Genomic DNA, 14,907 nt, shown 5'->3' with positions numbered 1-14,907 from the left:
AAAATGCTGTATCTTACAACTTCCATTTGTGGGAATTTATAATTGAAGTCATATTTTAATACTTATAGCAAAAGATCAGAAATTAATGACCTAAGTATTCAACATAGTTAAAAAGAGCAGAAAAATTTCAAAGGAATTAATGAGGAAAAGACAGAAATTAATGTAATACAAGCCAAATAAAATTAAGAAATCCAAAAGCTGCTTTTTAAAAATGGCATTACACAAACCTTGGGAAGGACAAATCAAGGACAAAAAGGAAGGGAGAAGGCACAAAGAACATTACAAATGGAAAGAGAGAAACTTCAATTAAAAAAGAAAAAAAGAGCAGGACAAAACGACACAGCAAGATCACCAGAACTAATTAAAACGATGTATAACACGTGACCGGAAGGACGCTCCCCAGCGATTCCGTGTGACTAGTATGCAAACAAGAGAAAGCTACAGCTCAGAGGGGTCCCGTGAGCTGCAGGAGAGGCCAGACTGGAGTCCAGGTGGGTGTACCTCCTGAAGGAACGCCCTTCCCCCCACACCACCCCAGCCGCTCCCCGCGTGGCCCACTGGAGCTGCTTACCTGAGGGGTGGAGGGCAGACGGGTAGAAATCCACGGGGGCGCGAGTGGGCGGGATTCGTGGGTCCATGTAGGAAGGCATCATCATCCACCTGGGATCGAAGCCCAGCATCTGGGGGTGGTGGGGGTAGAAGGTGCGCTGCGGGTGGGACGGCGGCGGGTACACCGGCTGCCAGTGCTGCATTTTGTACAGCTGCTCCTGACCGGGAAGAAAGACCGGGTCAGACACGTGCCCGGGGCACAGCCTGCACCTGCGTGTGTACTCACTTGCGTATGTGTAAACACACACACTCACGTGTACACATGACACATACACACACTCACATACCTCCCCACACCAAGTCACACCAAGTCACACCAAGCCCGGGCTCGAGGAGTCTCTGACGGCTCCCCACAGCTCTCGGCGGAGCAGCCCGAATCCCACCAGGCCCCATGGGAGCCGCCCCACCTGCCTCGAGCTTCAGCACCCACGACTGCCTGCCTCGTGGGGCCCTGGTGGCACACGGGGCCCTCCACCTAGAAGGCTCCCGTCCCCACCATCCTGGCTCAGCCCTATCCTTCCTTCAGGTTTGCGCTAAGAGAACCCTTGCTCTGGGCAGCCCCACCGCAGTCCATGGCAGTCCCCGGCGGCCGCCTCTGCCCTGCAGCACTGGGACTGCCCTCCGTGCCCTGAGGGCAGGTGAGGGTTTCACATCGCCCGTCTCCCCTCACAGCAGTGGCAACCTTGCCTCCGACCACGTCACGACACACAGAAAAGTCTCTGCACAAACAGATGAGTATCAGCAAAACATTCTAGTCAAGGTCCGAGACCCTGTGAGGATTCAGTTCCAGCCCTGCCCCCTTGGCATCACTGACCCCTGGGGCTGCCCTCACAAGCACACCCAAAACCAGCCTTCCAGCAGGAGTCAGGTGCAGAGGTGGACAAGGAGAAGAGCTGACCGGCCGCGCCCTTCCCTTCTACAAACAGGAATGCCCGGGTCGGGCGCGCCAGACAGCTCTGCGACCCCCCACCAGCACCCCGGGCTGCCAGCCTCCACACAGAGCTCCCCGGTCCGGCCCCCAGGCCCTCAGGGAAGCTGACCAGACGGGCTGTCTGGCCAGCTCCTTCAGCTGCCCTGGTGCGTTCGGACTGCTTTCTATTCTGGAGGAAGGACTCAGCGGTCCCTGTCCCTGCCCCCGCCCCATAGCGTTACTCTCACGGCTGTGTCTGGCTGGAGCTACCCCGGAGATCCTCCTGGTCGGTTAACTCCCCGCCAAGCCTGCGAATCACCGCATGGCGCTGGCTCACACTGTCGCACCGCCACAGCATGAGGGATGTCACCTCCTGTTTGTAGCTCAGGAGCTGGGGGGCTTCCAAAATACCTCGCGGGGGCCCGTGGAAAAGAGGAGCTGAGGTGAAGTCTTTAAAAGCAACTAAAAGAGATTCTGAAAAAGGCTGAAGACCCGGATGTGTCTCCCCAGGGCACACATGTTCTGATCCACACTAAGTGACAGCTAACCACGACGGACACCACATCTGGCTGCCGGGCGACGTGACGTCCACACGCCACCTGTGTCCCACTAAGTGCGCCGCTTGTCAGGAGAACCTGTTCCTCCACACGTCCTCCTTGAAGACACAGATGCGAGGGAGCGCTCCAACGGGGCCACCAGAGTTGGTGTGATGACAACAATGACCCACGTCATCCTCCCCAGGGCAGACAAGGTCCCTTTTGAGTGTAGGGACCACTAATAAAGAGGATACTGGTGACACTGATAAGCCAGTCCGCGGGAGCCCTAAGGGCCGGCATTGCCGAGGCAGGAGTTCATTCCTCCCGGCCCACCAAGGCCACGCCCAACTAAGAGAAGCTGCACAATCAGGATCAGAATCCGTTCAACTCAATACCTACAAACCTACATCCTTAGCCCCAAGCTAACACAACTCTCCAACAGTGTTGCAAGTCCTCCCGGGCCTCCTCTCTCCCTGGGAGGGTCCCCGGGTGGACACCACTGGTCTAAGGAGAAGCCACAGTGCACTGCTCGGCATGAGCGCGCACACCACCACTGCTTCCTCGCCAACATCGGACAACACCGCCGGCTGCTACCAGCAGAGGTTCTATTCGTTCATAGGAGAAATCACTTGGAAAAATGAAAAATGGCCAGGGCCGCTCTCCTAAGGCTCTAAGTTTTCAGGCGCAGCCCCTGCCCCCCTGCCAATGATGGGGGTATGCGAGGGCAGATTCCAGCCAGCTGTTTTCCCCTAAGGGGGAGGGGACATCCACCGAGCCGTCCGACCTGTTTACCTGCTGCTGCTGGCGCTGGAATCTGGGAGGAAGTGACTTCTGGTACTTGCTGAACTCCTGCGCGGGGGACCCAGCCTCCCCGGCCCCCTCCTCACTGCCGCCGCTCTGGGCCACGGCTGGAGGAGCCGTGGGGGCTTCTTCTGAAAACGTGCTGGGGGCTCCCTGGGCAGAGAACTCAGGAGAGCCTAGAGGACAAATAATGAGAAAAATGTCTGCAGTGAGCTCACAAAAGCTGGGCTGGCCGAACGTTTACGGCAAACACTCGTTCTTGCTGGCGCAGACATTCCAGGGCCGGCCGACCCCCAGCCCCAAGCCCAGGCACGTGCTAACGCCTGCCTGCACGCGTGAGCTCACAGACGCCCCGGGACGCCATCCCTCTGGAGGTGAGAAAGCGAAGGGTCAAGAGGTCAGGTGACCTGCCAGGGTCACACAGTGTGCAGTGAGGCTGGGGATCTGTTCCAGGCAAGAGAGGTTTTACTGAAAAGGACTCCAGCAAAGCGGACAGCAGCCACCAGCTCGGGACAGCCCACACCCATCATCCAAGCAGCCGGCGTCAACCCCACGTCAAGTCACCGCGCCTCTCCTTGCCCGCCTCCTCGTCGGTAAAGGGAAGAGAAGGGAAGAGAACAGTTTCCCTCTTTCTTGCCCCCATCCCAACTTTCTAGCTTCGCACTGGGGTGGAGGTGGGGGGGTCTCTCAGCTTTATTGAAGTGTAATTAATGGCTGCATTCTTAATTCTACTGCAGGGGACAATCAAACCCCCACGCAAACCCCAGAGACCTGGCCGTACGTCCCAGAGGAAGGCCACAGAAGCACAGGGCAGGGGCACACACAACACCCAGGTCCGCCCCGAGGACCTGTCTCAACGGAGCGGCGCTCACACCAAAGCACCAGCTTCCCAGACTCTCCAGTTCAGTGAGTACTGGGGCTGGGCACAGGCTACACCCAGACTTCCGGGCAAGGAAATGGACAGAACGGTTGTCGGTTTCTCAGAGCTCGCCGGCCAGAGCACCCACCTGAGCAGCCTTCAGGGACTGAACCCAGCATCAGGCTCTTCTCTCCTAAAAAGAGGGGCTTTTAGTTCATTTAAGGATATCACAAAGAAGAGTGCCTGGGTGGCTCTGTCAGTTAAGTGTCTGCCTTCACCTCAGGTCATGATCCCAGAGTCCCAGGATTGAGCCCCGCATCGGGCTCCTTGCTCAGCGGGAAGCCTGCTTCTCCGTCTCCCTCTCTCCCTGCTCATTCTCTCTCCCTCCCTCTCTCGCAAATAAAATCTTAAAAAAAAAAAAAAAAAAGAAATCACAAAGAACCAAGCTGGCCGTACTCTTTCAAACCGCTGCAGGAGCCCCTCTCCGCCACGCAGCGCTGTTCAACGTCCCTTACGGAGCCACGTGATCCACTCCCTGCAGAATTAATGCCAGGAAGAACGCACTCGAACAAGCAGAGCAGGTGGGCTTCTCTCAATGCCACAAAGGTACGTTCTTTGTGATTTTCTTAAATGAGCTAAAAGGACCCTGTGCTAGCGCCTGCATCTTTGGCTGGGTGGGGGCAGGAATGAGAACAGCGACGAAGACAACGAGGACAAAGTGGGTACCACGCACGCTTTCCACATCTGGAAGCTGCGCCCAGTGCTCTTTGTACGTGCTCTCCCGTGCCCTGGGCGTGCGGGCGGGAACACACTACTCCATCCTGTCTTACAGACAAGGGAACAAGCGCCAGGGAGGCAAAGTGTGTAGCTACAACAGGATGTGAACTCAGGCCAGAACTCAACGACCCATGCTTCCCGCATCCCCTTGCCGGCCGCTGCCAGCTGCACCGGGAAGCCAGAGAGAAGCAAACAGCACATGGCCAGCAGCCCAGGGTGGCCGGTTCACGGGCCCAGGCCCAGCGCCTACCTTTGCGCACAGCAGGGCCATTCTCCTGTGGGGGCGGCTTCTCGGTGCCTGGAGATCGGGGCACCTCCTTCTCTGCCTGCTTCTGGGCCTCGCCCGCCTTCTGGGCCAGCCTGCACTTCTGGTCCAGCTGCTTAAGCTTGACGGCACAGGCAGCCAGCCTCTCTTCCCGGGCTCGGCGCTCCTCTTCCTCCCGGCGCTTCCGGGCTCGCTCCACAGCCTCAGACATCTCCGACTGCAGAAACTTCTGCCGTGGGGCTGGCTTGTCCTCTTTGTCCTCAAGAGACTGTTGTCGGAACATGCTGCCCAGCGAGGACTTCTGCCCAGAGAATAAAGTTGGATGGAACAACGGGCCCGAGCCCAGGAGACGGGCCACCCCACCATGCGATCAGCTCTCCTTCCCAAGACCCCTGAGCACCTTTAAGAGGCAGCAGTAGTCATGTGCCGAGTGGACCCGGGTTTCAATCCTGCTTGGCCCTTTACTAATCTGCAGTGAGGTCTGGACAAGTGCCAGTGTCCTCTACCCTAGCTCCCCCTGTGTAAGCCGGGGACAAAGGAGGCCCGAGGGACAGTGCACGTGCAAAGAAGGCCATGCATGTCGCAGCACAGACGTCGGGCAGGTGTAATTCAGCACCGGTCACCGAAATTCCAGTGGGGGATGACCCTCCAAAACAGAGCCTCCTATGCCAGGTGCTCGTAGCAGACGCATACAAGGGTCCCCAGCCCTCCAAAATCAACAAACAAGATTTGTGCCTTTCCTCGCGTGCTCGTGGGCCCTCCACAAAAGCACCATGCAACACATTCACTGCAGTCAAGGACTTTCCTCCTGAAAGTTAACTACTCATGATCAAGAGACAATAACGAGAGGATCAGGAACTTGGAACCTGGAAGCAGAGAAACACTTTCAGAAGATGGGACCAGGGTGCGAGAGAGCACTGTCCTTTCACGTTGCCCAGGACCAGGTCTGCCCCCGTGCTCTGAACGCTGTGCACAGGGGCACCCCAGGGCCTACATCATCATTTACCTCATACCCCACGGCTCCCAGAAATGAAAGGGCACATGTCGAACTCCACAAGATACCTGGAGCGCCCTAACAGTAGCTACCGTTTCATGGACCTCATGCTCTGCAAAGCGTCTGAACTGTTCAGAAGCCTGAATGCATGAAATTATAGAGATTTTTTTTCTTTGTTGACTCAGTTACCTCACGTTGTTGTTTATGAGCAGATCAAAGTGAAACCTTTTTAGAATACTGAGTAACCCCCAGATAGGAATGAAATCTGGATTAACTGCACGGTAACTTCCAAGAACAGCTCTGTGTCCATTCTGTTCCACTTTTGTGGTTCCCTAACCCTAGCACAGTGCCTGGCACACAACAGGTACTTGACAGAAAAGACTGAAGATAAAAGCATTTTCATTTTATAAGATGTGGAACCAGAGTCCCTTAAGTGCTGAAGTGCCTTAAAAATGGCAGTTTCATTATTGTTGGCATTATTTTCCCAAATATATCTGAATTAATGCCTTTCTCAGACCTAACTCTGTGCTTCCTGGACAATCAGTCCCGAAGTCCTGAAGCATGGCCCAGCAAGGCAGGCATGTGGTGCCAGGCAGTCCTGGTGGCTAAGAGCAGGTGGTCAGAGCCCAGGCAGGGAGAGGATGGTATCCATGTGGAGGTGCAGCTGGTGTGGGAGTTAGAGCCCAACCAAGCTGGGTGAGGAGGCAATTCACAAGGAGAGGTGGCCCAGCAGGAAGATTCGGGGCATCCATGTGGGGTGGGGGGATGGGGCACTGATGGCTGAGAGGGCAAGGAGGGCATCGGTGCAAGGGAGAGAGGGAGGGGGCAGAAATGGGAGACTGGTCACACACAGGGGGACTGATCAAGTCAGTGTGAACACTAGGGATGACGGGAACAGATATCTCACTGTTGGAAAGAGGAGTTACAGATACACGGTGGGAAAAGAACCAAGCTGGGTTGTGTGGAACCAGAGCTAACACTGTGAAGTCACGGTTCTCTACACAGAAACACAAATAATGAAGACACGAACATGCGTCTGTGTGTACACATGCATCTGCATATACACACACACCTGTCCCCACCCTGTCCACCAAGCAGGCCCAGGAGGAGTGAGCACTCCTGATACCCATATATTGGTTTCTAAGTATCTTAAGGGCTGATTCCAGAGCAAGACAAGGTAAACACAAAATGACCTTAGAAAAGCTATCCCGGGGTGCCTGCCTGAGACCAACCATGCAACTCTTGATCTCAGGGTCGTGAGTTCAAGACCAATGATGGGTGTAGAGCTTACTTGGGGGGAAAAGAAGATTGAAAGAAAAAGAAGAAAGAGAAAAGAAAAGAAAAAAGCTTCCCTTATCAGAAAGCAAAGAAACTGCTTAATAATGGATGGGACACATAGGACAGACACCAGCCTAAAGAGGCTCCTGACAGCCAAATCAAAGATAGCCAGAGCTTCAGAACAATGAGAAGAACAGACTATAACCCACTGATACGAATAAGGAAACCGGAAGTTTAATGAGAAACAGAATACTTATATTTTCAAAGTATCTCCCCACAAATTTCTTATCAGTTACAAATGTGGATGAGAGAAACTCCATGGTGTGAAATTTTGTGAGCATTAAAACCTTAGTTAAGAGATCAGAGTGATGATGGGGCGCCTGCGTGGCTCAGTGGGTTAAAGCCTCTGCCTTCAGCTCAGGTCATGATCCCGGGGTCCTGGGATCGAGTCCTGCATCGGGCTCTCTGCTCAGCAGGGAGCCTGCTTCCTCCTCTATCTCTGCCTGCCTCTCTGCCTACTTGTGATCTCTCTGTCAAATAAATAAATAAAATCATTAAAAAAAAAAGAGAGCGATCAGAGTGATGGCTGTCAGAGCGTGGACAGAGTGGGATCAGTCACATGGGGCGATACAAGGAGAAGAGTTAGTGTCATCTCTGAGACATTCTAGCCAAAAATGGAAACCTTGGAAACTGGAGGTGAATTCCACAAAATAAATGACTTGCAATCTCGGTAAGGGTCAGAGTCATGAGCGTGAAGGAGGCTGAAGGCTCCTCCAGACTGGAGGCAGCCCATGATCCGGAAGTGGATTCTTCTGCAGCAAGGACACTGACAGAGCAAAGAGAACAAGCTGGATGGGGCTGAGAACCAGATGCCGGTGAGGCACCAACGCGGACTTCCTGGTTTTAACCGTGGTTACCTACGAGGCAGAAAATAAATACCAAAGCGTTCTGCGGGCACAGGGCCTGACCAGGCTGGCAACTTACTCTAAAAATGGTTTAGAGAAAAATATTCTTTGTGTTGTGCTTCCAACTTTTTGGTAAGTTTGTGACTGTTTCAAAATTTTAAAAATAAACTTTGCCAATGAAAAATCAAGAGAGAGAAATGTCCACCTAGGACTTCTCAGAAACCACGAACTCAGTGAAGTGCAATCGTAGAGAGCAGACAAGCAGATGACCGTTGTGCTGCGGTCCTGGAGCTCGGTGAGAGGAGTCTGAGGAGAGCGGGTGCGCACGTGCCCATGTGTCTCCCAAGCTAGCCACAGGCACAGAACCCCTCCAGTGACCACGGTACCTGGTAGTCAGGGCCGGACGCCCAGCTGTGAAGTTTCCTGGAAGGTGGCTGAGGTTCTGGCACTTTCCGGATGACACGGGTCACTGCTTCACCCCAGTCTTTTCCTTCCTCCTGGGGACGCTTGGCGTCAGCACTGTCCGCGGAGCTCATTGACAACTGCCGCTGCCGTCTGGGGTCCCAACTGCTCCTGGGACAGACCGCAGTGAGTGTGAGTTTTCCCAGTCAGCCCAAGTGCGCTTTGGTCTTACCCGTCAGAGGGCCTCAGGAATCCCCAAGCCAGCTGTCCACACACCAATGTCGTTCCCTGGAACAGACCTAGCCTGCGTGGGTGAGAGGACACGCCCGGAACACCAAAATCCAGCACCAACATTTACCAAGTCACTCTTATGCAAAAAAACTTCCACATCCATTACCTGGTTTACAGGAAGTTAAGTCCTTTCTCCCCCATTTTAAAGAACTGGTAACAGAGTCTCGAGACGCTGGGGAGCTATCTTCCCAGGAAGAGCAAACAGATCTGAACCTGAGACCCCAGATGAAGGTCCTTCCCCTTAGACTATGGCTCCTTCCCTCTGCTTTGCATAAAGGAGGAGCTCAATCAATTCTCCTCAGAACAGCAAACGAGGACCCACTGGACGATGCCGGAACAGAGCAAGAGGAGGAAGCAGAGCAGACACGGCAAGGAGCAGAAGAGGGTTCCGAACGGAGGCTGGGGGGAATGGAGGTCTGTACGGGGCCCACCTTTACATGCTGCAGGGGAAACAAAGGCACCAGGATAAAAAAAATGCGGGCATTTACCAAGCACTGTTTTCGTGCAAAAGCAGTGCCCGGCATACGTCAAGGAGTTCAGCGAAAAGCAGCGGGTCAGGTCAGCTGTGGCTAGTGTGTGTGTGTCCACGCGTGTCCGTGCACACGGGCATGGGGAGGGCAGAGGGAGGATGAGGCCAAGAAGCTGCCTTGGATCCAGCAGGCCGGCGACTGCCAGGACTCCCGACGTCACCGTGAGAGGTGGCGACACCACACAAGGCTCCTGACGCACCAGGAAAGACGACCAAGGCACTGTGTGGAGGAAGGACCTGAGCTGCCTAACCTCTGAAAGGTCTGGAGAAGAAAGGATGTGGTCCCAGGGTCCCAGAGACAATGAACAGGAAGGATGGAGTCCAGGGAAGTGTCAGGAGCCCATCACGGACGGGGAAACAAAGAAGATTTAAGGAAGACCGGGGAGCTTGGAGGAGGAGACTCACAACCAACTCAGAAAACACCGAAAAGAGTGCAGGTTCAGGGAGGGGATGGTCTGGGGACTCTCAATTTGAGATGTCCTTGGTCACAGCCAGCAGCGAAGCTGGGTCCAAACCCACGCTTAACTCTTTCAGTTGAATATTCCATTCACGTCAGCTGAAAGAGACGAGGAGCAGTGTCCAATGGCTCCGTAAGTCTGTAAAATTGTATGGTTTTGCCTTTAATTTAAATTCTTGCTCACAATTCCTTCTGGGTTTAGTGTTCCAAGAACTGACCCATAGATATTTCCCAAGTGCATTCAAAGCTTCAGTTAAAATCAAGCGGCATTAAAATAAGTTAGAGAAGCCTCAATTAGTTAATTGTTTGTGTATCAGAGAAAAAGTGGCAGAAGATCCCTACCCACTCCCTCTAGAAGGACTTTGAAGTAAGTAACACGGAATAACAAAGAAAAAGACTTGCAGACTCAACTATGTAAACATTCAGTTATTGACAATAAAACTGACAAAAAGAAAAACATCAAAGCATTAATAGCGAAACAATATAAAACACTAATCACATTTTAAAGGAGATACAGTAAGTCTAATAAATATATGGACAAAGGAAATAGGCAATCCCACACAAAGGAAAGCATTCATACTTGCTGGTATCAAAAATAAAATAAAATTAAATTAAATTAAAAAGCAAATTAAAGCAGCCATAGGTACTATTTTAAAAGTACTAGCCGGGATACAAGGGTGGCTCAGTCTGTTAAGCATCTGCCTTCAGCTCAGGTCATGATCCCAGTGTCCTGGGATCGAGCCCTGAGTCAGGCTCCCTGCTCAGCCAAGAGCCTGCTTCTCCTTCTCCCTCGGCCCCTCTCCTGCTTGTGCTCTCTCTCCTCCTCTCTCAAATAAACAAACTCTTAAAAAAAAAAAAAAAAAAAAAAAAGAAGGTACTAGCCAGAGAGTCCGGCTGGCCTAGTTGGCAGAGCAGGAGACTCTTGATCTCACGGTCATGAGTTTGAGTCCCACATTGGGAGTGGAATTTACTTTAAAAATAAAAGTACTAGCCAATCAATCTACTGGTATTATGACAAAAACTAGAGGGACCAAACTACAATGAAGTATTTTCTATAGGGCATTACAGGTAAAATGAGTCCAATGAAATGATTCAAAAAAGAGAAAAGGAATGAAATGGTCACTAAGTTCAGGAAAGGTGGCATGCCCCACTTGGTGCTTCTCCCACCTTCCCAAAGATCCCTGACATGCTCTAGCACGCCAGTCGGAGGCTCTGGGCAACAACGGAGTAAAGGAGTCAGGTGAAGCCTGCTGGTTTCCCAAACCTGCCTGGCAGAGAGACCTTTCTGGGCCCCATATCCATAGGTCATCTGCGGAGCAAGTGGTGTACACACTCACTCGGGAAAACACCGGCACAGAGTGGTTAAAACCAGCAGCGCTCAGCCAGCCAACCATGCCGGGATGCACGCCCCAGCTCCAGGCCCACACGGCTGTCCCATCCGCAGAGGAGAAACCGTATTGGCCCGTGTGAGGCTGCCCGTGACCAGGAAATGCACTTGGCAGGACGACCAGCCCACGGCTGCACCAGTAAACAGTGACACGTGTACACCCACGCTGGTCAAGCCCCAGGGAGTGGCCCTAGGAGCAGGGACGGGGGAGTCCTTACCACTTGGGCCTGCCGTCCTTCCCAACGTCCTCCTCCTCTTCGTCATCACTGAACTTCAGCTTCTCGGAGTAGTCCACTTCCTCGTGCAGGCCTACAACAGGAGCAGGGCCATGGAGACCGAGAAGCCAAGGCTGAGCGCCACACTGGGGGCTTCCTCCAGTCAGGGCTCATACCGGCCCAGAGGAGAAGGAGGGCAACCCGGCCAGCCGCCACCGCGACAAACACCGCAGGTAAAGTGAGGGACCGCTCTGGGTTCGGATGACGGCAAAGCAGCCCTGGTCAGAAGAGCCCTTCCACAGACAACAGTTCTTAAATCTGGACAAAATATTTTATGAATGTCTTAGAAGATACAGAAGAGTGAACAAAAGAGCAGACAAAACTAGATGGGAGTCCAACCGGGCAACACAGAACCATGGTCAGTGGGATCTGTGAGCTGCTGCTGTGTCCTAGGGCACTCCCCAGCCTGAGGGGCTCAGAGCGCAGAAAGTACCCATCAGCTGACAAGTGGGCACACAAAATGTGGGAGATCCATACAGGGAAAGAGTATTTTGGCCATAAAAATGAATATGAACACACAGCTCAACAAAATGAATCTTGAAAACAGACTCAGTGAGAGAAGCCAGACAGAAAAGGCTACACACTATACTGTGTGCTTCCATTTATATGAAATGTCCAGAATAGGCAAAACCACAGAGACAGAAAGTAAATTAGTGGTTGCCAGAGGATGTGTGCGGGGGTGGGGGGGGGGTAAGCTGGGAGTGGCTGCTGATGAATGGTAGAGTGTGCTGCTTCTGTGGGCAATGGAAATGTTCTCGAACTGGACAGTGGAAATGGCTGCACAAGCTTGTGAATGTACTAAAACCCACTGAAATGTGGACTTTAAAAGGGTGGATTTAATGGTATGTGAAATTTGTTACATGAACTATACCTTTTAAAAAAGGAAACAAAAAGTCCAATACAATTACAAAGCCAATTTGATGAAAAAGCGAATACTATATGCTGCCTAGATCTTCAGTTTAAACAAACACAAATGGGTCAAAAGGAAAAGGATTCGAGAAAAATGACACACCATGAAAACATAACACTACAGCAATGATCTCAAATGGGACAAAAGGGACCCCCCCCAAGACAAGAAGCATTTCTAGTGATAAAGGACATCTGAAAACAATACAAAAGGTCAATACGTCAGTTATGAAAATTATAAAATGTGCATATGCCTAATAACAGCTTCGAAATCAACAAAGCAGAAACCTGATAAAATTCAAGGGAGAAACATAAATCCACGGTCCCAGCAGAGAACTCCACACCTCATTTTCAGTAACTGAGAGAATTAGACAAAAGTATAAGTAGGCAAGATCTGAAGGACACTCACCAACCACCTTGAGAGTGACAAAACTGATATTTACAGACGCCTAACTGTACAATACACATTCTTTTCAAATGCACTTGAACAGTCACCAAGACTAACTATGTCCTAGTCATAAAATAAGTCTCAGTAAGTTGACAAGAACTGAAGCCATACAGTACATGCTCTTGAACTATGATGGAATTAAATTAGAAATCCAGAAAGCCCTAATAATGAAAATGAACAGATAAATAAAATAGAAAACAATCCAACAATGGAGAAAAGTAAAAGTCAAAACTGCCTCTTAAGAGATGGAGATTAATAAAAAGAATACCTCCTTGGATGAAGTGAGTAAGAAAAAGAGGAAACAGAAAATTACCCAGTTACTGGGGATGAAAGAGGGTCTAGCACTACAGAGCCTACAGACGTCAAAAGGAAAAGGAATGAGATCAACAACTTTATACCAATAAATTCAATTCAAAAGAAATGAACAAATCCTTTGGAAAATACAACTTATTAAATAGACAAAAACAACAAAGGATATCTGAGTAACCCTGCAACTAACCAAAGAAATTAAATTTATTATCAAAAATGTCACCATCAAGAAAACTCCAGGGTCAAATTATTTCACTGGTGAATTTTACCACGTATTTATGAGAGAAATAATACCAAACTTACAGAAACTCTTTCAAAAAGTAAAGAAGGAATGTTTTCCAAGTCCTCTTTTGAGCCCAGCATAACCCCAGATCAAAACCCAACGTAGATATTAGAAGAAAAGAAGATCAGAGACCAATATCTGCCACAGACACAGACACCGAGAATCTTAATCAAATATCAGCATACTGAATCTAGGCATACAAAAAGGTGGAGCTTATTCTACGAATGCAAGGTTGGTTTAAATAGATAAATAAAATAAATAAAATAAAATAGTAAATAAATAGGGACGCCTGGATGGCTCAGTCAGTTAAGCATCTGCCTTTGGCTGGGGTCATGGTCGGTCCTGGGATAGAGCCCTTAGTTGGGCTCCCTACTTTGCAGAAAGCCTGCTTCTCCTCCCTCTGCCTGCTACTCTGCCTACTTGTGTCTATCAAGTAAATAAATTTTTAAAAATATTTTATAAACAAATATCAACCAATCAATTAATGCAGTCCTCTAGATTACCAAAATAAAGGACAAAAATCTTATGACGACAGACATAGAAAAAGTTATTTTATAAAATTTAATACCCATTCATGATTTAGAAAACAAAACACTCAGCAAACTAGAAATAGAAGGAAATCCCTCGATCTGATAAAGAACACCCAGAATCCTATAGCTGACATCAGATTTAACGGTGAAACACTATAAACACTTTCTCCCCAAGGCCAGGAACAAAGAACCTGAATACAGCGCTGAACTAGAAGTACCACACTGCATTTAGGCAAGAAAAAGAAATAAAAGGCATATCATCTGAAAAGAAGATACAAAACTTTCCCTATCTGTAGGCAAAATTCTAAGAAATCAACAAAACCTATAAAACTGACCCAGTGTAATTCAGCAAAGTGCTTGGTACAGGACCATAAACAAAAATCAACTGTTTATATAAAACACCAAATAGAAAATAAAATTACATTTTAAAAAATCAATGCCATTTACAGCAGCATCAAAAAACATAAACTACTTAGGAATAAACTTATCAAAAGCTGTTCAAGACCTCCACACTGAAAACTGAAACACAGCTGAGAAAAGTCAGACTCACCAAGTACCCAGGTGGAAGGTATCACTGGATATCAATGGAAGATACCATTTTATCCAGAAATAAATTCAACACAGTCCTAGCCAAAATGCCTGTGGGCCTTTTGTAAATATGACAGGCTGATTCTAAATTTATATGGGAATGAAAAGATCTTACAGTTGAATAATCTTGAAAAAACAGTCAATCTTGAAAAGGAACAAGGCTGGAAAACTTACACAGCCTGAATTTAAGACTTACTATAAACCTACAGGATGAACAAGTACATCAATGAAACAAACAGGGTCCAGAAATAGACCCACACTTATCCAGTCAATGGATTTCTGGCAAAGGTGCCAGAGCAAAATTCAATAGGGAGAGGAAAGTCCTAACAACAAGTGGTACAGAACCACTAGACAGCCTTACAGATCAGAACAAGCCTTGACTCTTGGCTTATGCACAAAAATTAATTCAACATAGACCACAGACCCAAAAACGAGAATTGAAACTATAGACAATAAGGGGGTATATTTGTTGTCAAGGGGAGACAAAGATTTTTAGACAGGACACAAAAGAAATAACTCTAAAAAACACTAATAAATTAAGCTTCTTCAAAATAAAGAAACTTTGGCT

At 49.7% G+C, this 14,907-nt stretch overlaps 1 protein-coding gene across 6 annotated transcripts in view; it reads right to left on the bottom strand.

Annotated features, from left to right (window-relative positions):
- Nucleotides 1-14,907, bottom strand: part of LOC111146186 (proline rich coiled-coil 2B) — a 58,594-nt gene that overhangs the window by 27,785 nt on the left and 15,902 nt on the right. For all 6 annotated transcript variants that reach the window (XM_022501621.1, XM_022501618.1, XM_022501619.1 and 3 more), the window contains 5 exons: nucleotides 11,219-11,309; nucleotides 8,321-8,507; nucleotides 4,743-5,058; nucleotides 2,848-3,032; nucleotides 572-767 (listed from right to left, as the gene is read on the bottom strand). In XM_022501621.1, coding sequence (XP_022357329.1) covers nucleotides 572-767; nucleotides 2,848-3,032; nucleotides 4,743-5,058; nucleotides 8,321-8,507; nucleotides 11,219-11,309 — 975 coding nt within the window. The remainder of the gene's footprint in view (nucleotides 1-571; nucleotides 768-2,847; nucleotides 3,033-4,742; nucleotides 5,059-8,320; nucleotides 8,508-11,218; nucleotides 11,310-14,907) is intronic.

The sequence above is a fragment of the Enhydra lutris genome, unplaced genomic scaffold (genome assembly GCF_002288905.1).
Source record: "Enhydra lutris kenyoni isolate GAN:26980312 unplaced genomic scaffold, ASM228890v2 scaffoldscaffold13, whole genome shotgun sequence".
In the NCBI taxonomy this organism is placed as follows: domain Eukaryota; kingdom Metazoa; phylum Chordata; class Mammalia; order Carnivora; family Mustelidae; genus Enhydra; species Enhydra lutris.
This window is presented reverse-complemented; position numbering and strand designations above follow the sequence as displayed.